General features: G+C 54.3%; 1 protein-coding gene across 2 annotated transcripts; it reads left to right on the top strand.

The window, feature by feature from the left end:
- The first annotated feature begins 2,728 nt into the window (after positions 1–2,728).
- Positions 2,729–4,121, top strand: ZNF524 (zinc finger protein 524). 2 transcript variants are annotated; one of them, XM_045292353.1, is made up of 2 exons: positions 2,729–2,930; positions 3,087–4,121. In XM_045292353.1, exons 1-2 carry the CDS (start codon positions 2,920–2,922, stop codon positions 3,919–3,921), a joined length of 846 nt encoding a protein of 281 aa, XP_045148288.1. In that variant the 5' UTR covers positions 2,729–2,919; the 3' UTR covers positions 3,922–4,121. The 2 variants fall into 2 exon arrangements, with proteins under 2 accessions (XP_045148288.1, XP_004715705.1); XM_004715648.2 differs by having other exon boundaries at positions 2,739–2,808.
- Positions 4,122–7,513: the final 3,392 nt, after the last annotated feature.

Here is a 7,513-nt window from a genome sequence, read left to right as displayed (position 1 = left end):
GGCGCGCGCGCGCGCCGACCTCCAGCCCTGCTAGCCGGGCGGGCGCTGGCGTGCGCGCAGACCCCCTGCCTGACACCCTCGCTGTCCAAGGTTCGGGTGCTTCTCATTGGTCGCCGCCTCCGCAGGGCCCGCCCCATGTGTGGGCCTCGCAGCTAGGGGCCAAGAGGCGCTCTTCTGGGCCGGGGTTGGGGTTCACCCGGAGGCGTCGAAGGGGCCGCCCGCAGCCCCTCCTTTCGGAAGCACCGGGTTCTAGTCCATGCCTGCACAGGAGTGAACCAGGTTATCAAGGGGAAGCGGTTGTCCCTCGCTGGACTTCAGCCGAACTTACCTGCACCTGTTGATTCCCTCTTTAAAACCAATCAATCCCGTGCCCTCAATTATGACTTGCCTTTAATTCGAGTCCCACGGACCCTCTGCACCCAACCCAGGCTCTGCGAGGCACTTGGGAGTAAGGATAGCCCCACGATGATGGGGGCTTTCTAGGTACCTTAACTCTGGCTTCTTCCTTCTGCCTGGTCACATATACCCATTTTGTGGAAGAGGAAACATTAGTTAAGAGAAGCACTTAGTGGCCTGCAGGGCTGGATTCACTTGGGGGCTAAGAGACCCAACAATGTCCTCTTGTCTCCTTGAGCCACTGGCACCCACAAGATCTGGCTTGCGTCTTCTTGGCCCTGCCAGCTGCTGGTGGAGACACTTGGGCAACTGCCCTGCAATTCCCATGCCTCAGCTTACTCAGAGAGCTGGTGGGAGGCTCAGCCACTCAGGCTGGTGATAAACAAACCAAACTCTGCCATCGAGTCCATTACGACTTACGGCAACCCTATAAAACAGTAGAACTGTAGAGAGGGAGGGGGAAATGAGCTGACACCAAGGGCTCAAGTGGAAAGCGGGTGTTGTGAGAATGATGAAGTCAACATATGTCCTAATGTGCTGGACACAAATGACGTATGTACGGATTGTGATGAGTTGTATGAGCCCCTAATAAAATGATTATTTAATTTAAAAAAAACAGTAGAACTGCCCCTCCTGTGGGTTCCTGAGGCTAAGCTTTTCCCCCTTGCTGATCAGCTGGTGGACTAGAACTGCTGGCCTTGTGATTATCAGCCTAATGCATAACTCACTAGACCACAAGAGCTATACAGAAAGAGAGGGGAAAAAAACGCACTGCCAAAGTCACTGCTGACTCATTAGCAACCCTGTAGAACAAGGTAGAATTGCGTAAGATTTCCAACAGTGGAACAGTATGTAATCTCCTATGACACCTGGTGGGTTCTAACAGCCAGTCCTTCTGTTAGCAGCGGAGTGCTTAACCACTGCGCCACCAGGACTCATCTCATAAACATTACAGACTAGACAACCTTATGGGGACAGTTTTCTCACTCTCTCTCAAACACACACACACACACACACACCCCTTAAAAACTGAAACAGGAACCCACTGTCATCAAGTGAAGTCCAACCCACATTGTCCCCATGTGGACTTCTCAAGATGAAATATTTATGGGAGCAGACATCCTCGCCTTCCTAGCGTGAAGCAAGCGGTTGGTGGGTTTGAACCACCGGCCTGGCAGCCCAACGCCTGGCTCACACTGTTCTCTGGGCATTGAACATCAGCTCGACAGCACGGACCATAGCAGCTCCTCAGCCCGTGCCTCCTGGGTGTGCAGGGAGAAAGATGGGCCCATTTTGCAGGAGGCTTTATTGAGGCAGAGGAAGACACCAGCTTGCCAAGGGCACAGAGACAGCAGGCCAGGGGTCTTCATTCTCGAGCCCAGCCTCGTCAGCGCTCTCAGTCTGGACTGGGAGTCCCGTTCTTCTCCCCACCTTGGCCCCAAGGAAAGGGCACAATAGCTCTGGGGTTCCACAGACTGTTTTCAAGCTCTCCAAACTAGGCAATCCCCTCATCCAGACTCTATGCTTACCTCACTATGGGTGGGTGAGGCATCAGTCCAATAACCACAAGGTCGCCAGTTTGAAACCACCGGCAGCTTCTTGGGAGATAAGTTTGTGCTCATAAAGAGTTACGGTCTCAGAAACCCACAGAGGCAGCACTAATGCTGCCCTGTAGGGTTGCTGTGATTCAGAATCCACTCCATGGCAGTGAGTTTCAGGATCCTTTCTTGGATGGAGCCCTGGAGGGACTATGGAGTAAGCATGGGATGAACCACAAGGTTTTTGGTTCAAACCCACCAGCTGCTTCTTGGGAGAATGTTGAGGCTGTCTGCTCCTGTCAAGATGTCAAGTCTCAGAAAGCTACCTAGGTTGGCTGACTCGGCTTTGACTCCATGTAGGGAGTGAGGTATCCTCTCTTGAAAGGAGCCCGCAGTGGTGCAGTGGGTTAAGCGTCATCATGAAAGATCAGAGGTCGGCAGTTCACACCCATTCCTGAGAGATGTTGCAGTCTGCCTCTCTGAGCATCGATTGGGTGCGAGGGTGCGAGTGTGTATATTTTCCCCCCAGCCCAAGTTGATACTAGGTTCCCAAACTTATTTTTCAAAAAAAACAAAAAACCTTCAGTGCCTCTGCACCCCCCTCCCCCCTCCCACTGTAGCCCATCGTCAGGGATAAAGTGTCCACAAACAGTGCCTGCCAGCAAGTGGATTCAAATTCACAGAGATCCTGTAGGACGAGGCAGAACTACCTCTGTGGGTTTACAAGACTGTGACTCCACAGGAGTAAACAGCCTCTTCTTTCTTCATCAGGGCAGCTGGCAGTTTTGATCTACTGACCTTGCTGTTAGCAGTGGATGTAGAACCACTGCACTACCACTGGCTCCTGACCACTGCTCCTTGGACAAAGTGTTAGGTATTTGCTTCTGCCAACAGCCCTGGGGAAAGCTTTGTAAAGAATCACAAGCTTGGAAACTCTTCGGGGCAGACCTGCCCTGTCCTGTAGCTCTGAGTCAGAATCCAAGGAATGACAGTCAGGTGTGTTTATCTGTTTTGTTTTGAGGGCAAATGGCTTGTCCACTCGTGTCCGCAGGTTGCCCACCCGAGGCTAGAATCTTGGATGAGGGGTGAGCGAGGTGCACAGGGGCTCTCCAAACCCTTCCTGCACTGACACTGGCCCCTCTCTCCTCCTAGCCCAGCTCCTGTGCCCAGACCCAAGCCCCCCCACCGCTCAATGGACACCCCCAGCCCATTCCCGTTGCCTTCGCATTTGCCCGCGGAGGAAGTCAAGTCTCCGGCCGCACCTCTTCCCGTTTCCCGGGGCCGCCGAGGCCGCCGTCCGGGGGGGCCTGCCTCCCCCAAGGCCAAGCTCTCTGGCCGGCAGGGCTGGCTCTCCAGGCCCGGCCAGGAGCCCCTGCGGCCCCCGGAGGTGCCGTCCCCGGTGGGCAGTGGCGGCGGGGGCAACAGCCTGCTGCTGATCGATGACCACGGCGTGCCCTACACTGTGTCCGAAGGGTCGGCGGCAGCGCGGCCCGAGGGCGCCGGCCCCAAGAAGGCGCCGCACTTGTGCCCGGTCTGCCTGCGGGCCTTCCCCTACCTCTCGGACCTGGAGCGCCATCGCATCTCGCACTCGGAGCTGAAGCCGCACCTGTGCAATGCCTGCGGCAAAGCCTTCAAGCGCTCCAGCCACCTGCGGCGCCACTGCAACATCCACGCGGGCCTGCGGCCCTTCTGCTGCCTGCTTTGCCCGCGCCGCTTTCGCGAGGCCGGCGAGCTGGCCCAGCACCACCGCGTCCACTCGGGCGAGCGCCCCTTCCAGTGCCCGGTCTGCCGCCTGCGCTTCGCCGAGGCCAACACGCTGCGGCGCCACGCCAAACGCAAGCACCCGGGCGCCCTGGGAGAGTCCCTGTGTCCCCCGGACCCAGGCCCAGGCCCCGTGGCCGAGCAGCCACCGTGGGACGACAGTGAGGGCATCCCGGCCACGTCGGGGACGGACCAGGAGGGCCCAGAGGGCAATCAGCCCGCCTGACCCTCCGCCCTGGCCGCCCTTCCCCTGGCCAAGAGTCCAGCGGGTGTTGGTCCCCAGCAGGGGGCGGCGAGAGTCCTGCTTCTCCTCTGGGGGGCAGGTGGGCACCCACATTTTGGGGTCCTGCTGCCTTCTGCCCCGCTCACCGAGACTGGAGGGTCCCTGGAGGCCGGTCTGCGGAAATAAATTTCTGCCTGCTGGTTCCCCGTGTAAACTAAGTGCTGGTGGAACTGGGCCTCCACCGCAAGTTCTGGGGGTCACGGCCTCATTACTGGGATGCCCAGGGGGGCGGGCAACCTGTGACCCACCCCTTCACAATCGGACACTCCTCCCGCAAAGGTTTCTCAGAAATAGGCATCCTGAATAGAACAGGGTCTGCCCTTGGCCCCCTCCAGCCAGGTACAGTTACACTGCACCCCCATATCCTAGTCCTGGGGTCCCACTGTTTGCAGAAGGGAACCAACTTGGATAGGATTTACAGAGAGGAGGGTGTGGCTTGACGGGAGGGCGGGGCTAAGGGCACCAGGGGCGGGGCTGAGACTGAGGGGTACAGCTCATTGGGCAGGAAAGTGAGAACTATGGGCGGGGCTTAGAAGAAGTTGAAAACAGGGCAGGGGCTTTCTGGAGCTTGGAGGTGGGGGAGAGAAATACGTGGGCAACTTAGACACACTGAGGAGCCCTGGGGGTGTATTGGTTCCGCATTGGGCTGCCCTCTGTAGGTCAGCAGTTCGAAACCACTAACCGCTCTGCAGCAGAAAGCTGAGGCTTTGCTCCCTTAAAGAAAGACAGTCTCAGAAACTCCAAGGGGCAGTTCTGCCCTCTCCTGTAGGGTAGCTGTGAGCTGGCATCACTCGATGGCAGTGAATGAGGAGCCCAGGTGACCTAGTGGTTACACCTGGGGCTGGCTGCGACCTGCAAGAGAAAGACGGGGCTTTCTACTGCCATGAAGAGCTACAGTCTTGGAAACCCACAGAGGCATTTGTACCCTGTCCCACAGGTCGCTACTTGTTACTATGTGTCAGAATTGACTCGTTGGTAGGGAGTTTGGTTTTAAGGAGCGAAGCTCGCTGCCTTCCAGTGGATCCCAGCTCAGCGATGCTCCAGGAATAGAGTAGAACTGCCCCTGTAGGTTTCCGAAGCTGGCGATCCTTCCTGGGACCAGAAAACCTGTCTTTCTCCCCAGTGTGGCGGCTGCGTTCTAACCGCTGACCTTGCAGTTAGCAGCCCCACCAGTGGGGCGAAGCGGTTGTTCCACTCTGTCCTGCAAGGGTGGCTGTGCCCCAGAATAGACTCAATGGCCGTGGGAAGTGAGTGCAGAAGGCATCGTGGTGGCGATGTAATGAACCAGCCAGCCACTAACCAAGAGGTTGTGGGTTCAAACCCACCAGCAGATCTACTGGAGAATGATATAGCGGTTGGCTTCCTCAAAAAATGTACAAAGTTTCAGGGCAGTTCTCTCTCTTCCATGATCACTGGGACTGAGGATCCACTCGATGGCACTGAGTAGGGAGCCCTGGTGACAGTGGGTGGCACCACTCCACTGCTAATCACAAGCTCCTTGCTTCAAACCCACCAGCTGCTCCTGGGGAGAAAATGTGGGCATCTGCTTCTATAGGAAACATGAGGGTGGGTCCACTGCAGTCCTATAAGGTTGCTATGACTGGGAATCCTGGTTTTGTAGTTGTTTCGACTGAAAACAACAACTGAACTCACTGCCATCCAGTCAACTCTATACATAGTGACCCTATAGGGACACTTGTGTAACTCTGTGTAGAGAGCCTCACCTTTCTCCCAAGGAGCTGCTGGTGGATTCCAACTGTTGACCGTGGGGGTAGCCCAATGCATAAGCACTACACAATCAGGGCTCCTGAGATCAAAGAGTAACGTCTTTCTGAGGCGCTGGCCTTAAAGGAGAAACTACAGTATTGAGAGCAGATTTTAGGAGAAAACTCCCCTGTCATCAAGCCAATTCTGACTTATAAGGGCCCAGAGGGCCCGGCAGAACTTCGCCTGTGGTTTTCCAAATCAACTCTATACATAGTGATCCTATAGGGACACTTGTGTAACTCTGTCCCTGCAAATCTTTATGGAAGCAGACGGCCTCCTGGCTCTCCAGCAGAGCACCTGGTGGGGCCCAACTGCTTACCTTGCAGTTAATTGCTCAACTCATAACCCACCAAAGCCACCAGGATTCCATTTTTGGAGAGGTGGGATTTAATGGCTAGTAGGGGTCCCAGGGTGGCATAATTGTTACTCCAGCCCTGGGGAGAATGAGGAGATTCAGTTCTTTAAGGAAAGACCCGGAGGAAAGGGGTGGGGGGCTAGGCCTGGGCTTGACTGCTGACAGTGGGGTGAGTCAGCAGGAGTGAAGCTTCTAGAACAGTAGTTCTCAAACTTCCTAATGCCGCGGCTCTTTAATACCGTTCCTCATGTAGTGGTGAACCCCCAACCATAAAATTATTTTCGTTGCTACTTCATCACTATAATTTTGCTAGTGTTATGAATTGGATGACCCCTGTGAAAGGGTCGTTTGACTCCCCAAAGGGTCATGACCCACAAGTTGAGAACCACTGTTCCAGTACATCTTCCAGAGCTAGGACATACAAAGCAAAGTGAGTTACAGTACACGGTGCTTCTCAAACTTAGGAGTATATCCAAATCACCTGAAAGGTATTTAAAAAAATTGCTAGCCATGCCCTCACCCCCAGGTATTCTAATTCAATAGGTCTGAGAGAGGGACAGTCCCAATAAATTGCATCTGTAACCAGCTTCCAGGGAATGCTACTGCTGCTGCAGTGGGACCCCTACCAACCCAGATGTTGAGAACCACTGCTTTAAGGGCATGTACTAGGTGGGTCCAGAAGGAGGATGGGGAACAAAGGCTGTCCTTGCTAGGCTCACCTGGATCTTGGATGAAAGCATACAATACCAAAAAAGACGTTTACCGGTGTTTCATTGACTATGCAAAGACAGTCGGCTGTGTGGATCACAACAAGTGGCTGATGACCTTGTGAAGGATGGGAACTTTGAAACAATTGAACTCATGTGGAACCTGTGTATAGACCAGGGGGGCAGCCATTCACATAGAACAAGGTAGTACTGCAAGGATTAGAGTCAGGAAACGTGTGTGCATCGGGGTTTACTCTCTCACCATACTTATTCACTCTGTGTGCTGAGCACATAATCCAAGCCTACACAAGGAAGAACACAGTATAGATGGGAAGAAGACTCACGAACCACCCGTGATCATTCAATCACACAGCTTTGCTTGCTGAAAGTGAAGAGAACTTGAAGCACATACCAATGAAGGCTTTGGTGTGGACTAAACTTTAGTATAAAGAAAATCAGAATCCTTACAACTGGACCGACCATACAGAGCATCCCAGTAAACGGAGAAAAGATGGAGAGATTTTTGCTTAGATCCGCAACCAACATTCACTAGAGCAATCAAGAAATACAACGATGCTGAACTTGACTATGCTGCAAACAACCGTTTTATAGCGTTAACCAGAGATGCCACCTTAGGGAGTAGGTGGACCTGACCCAAGCCAGGGCATTTTCATTCATTTCGTTTACCCTGTGAAAGCCGGACGAT

The sequence above is a fragment of the Echinops telfairi genome, unplaced genomic scaffold (genome assembly GCF_000313985.2).
Source record: "Echinops telfairi isolate 266 unplaced genomic scaffold, ASM31398v2 ScPeMD7_655;HRSCAF=1070, whole genome shotgun sequence".
NCBI lineage: Eukaryota > Metazoa > Chordata > Mammalia > Afrosoricida > Tenrecidae > Echinops > Echinops telfairi.
Note: the sequence above shows the minus strand (reverse complement) of the source record. Positions and strands in the feature narration are given on the sequence as shown.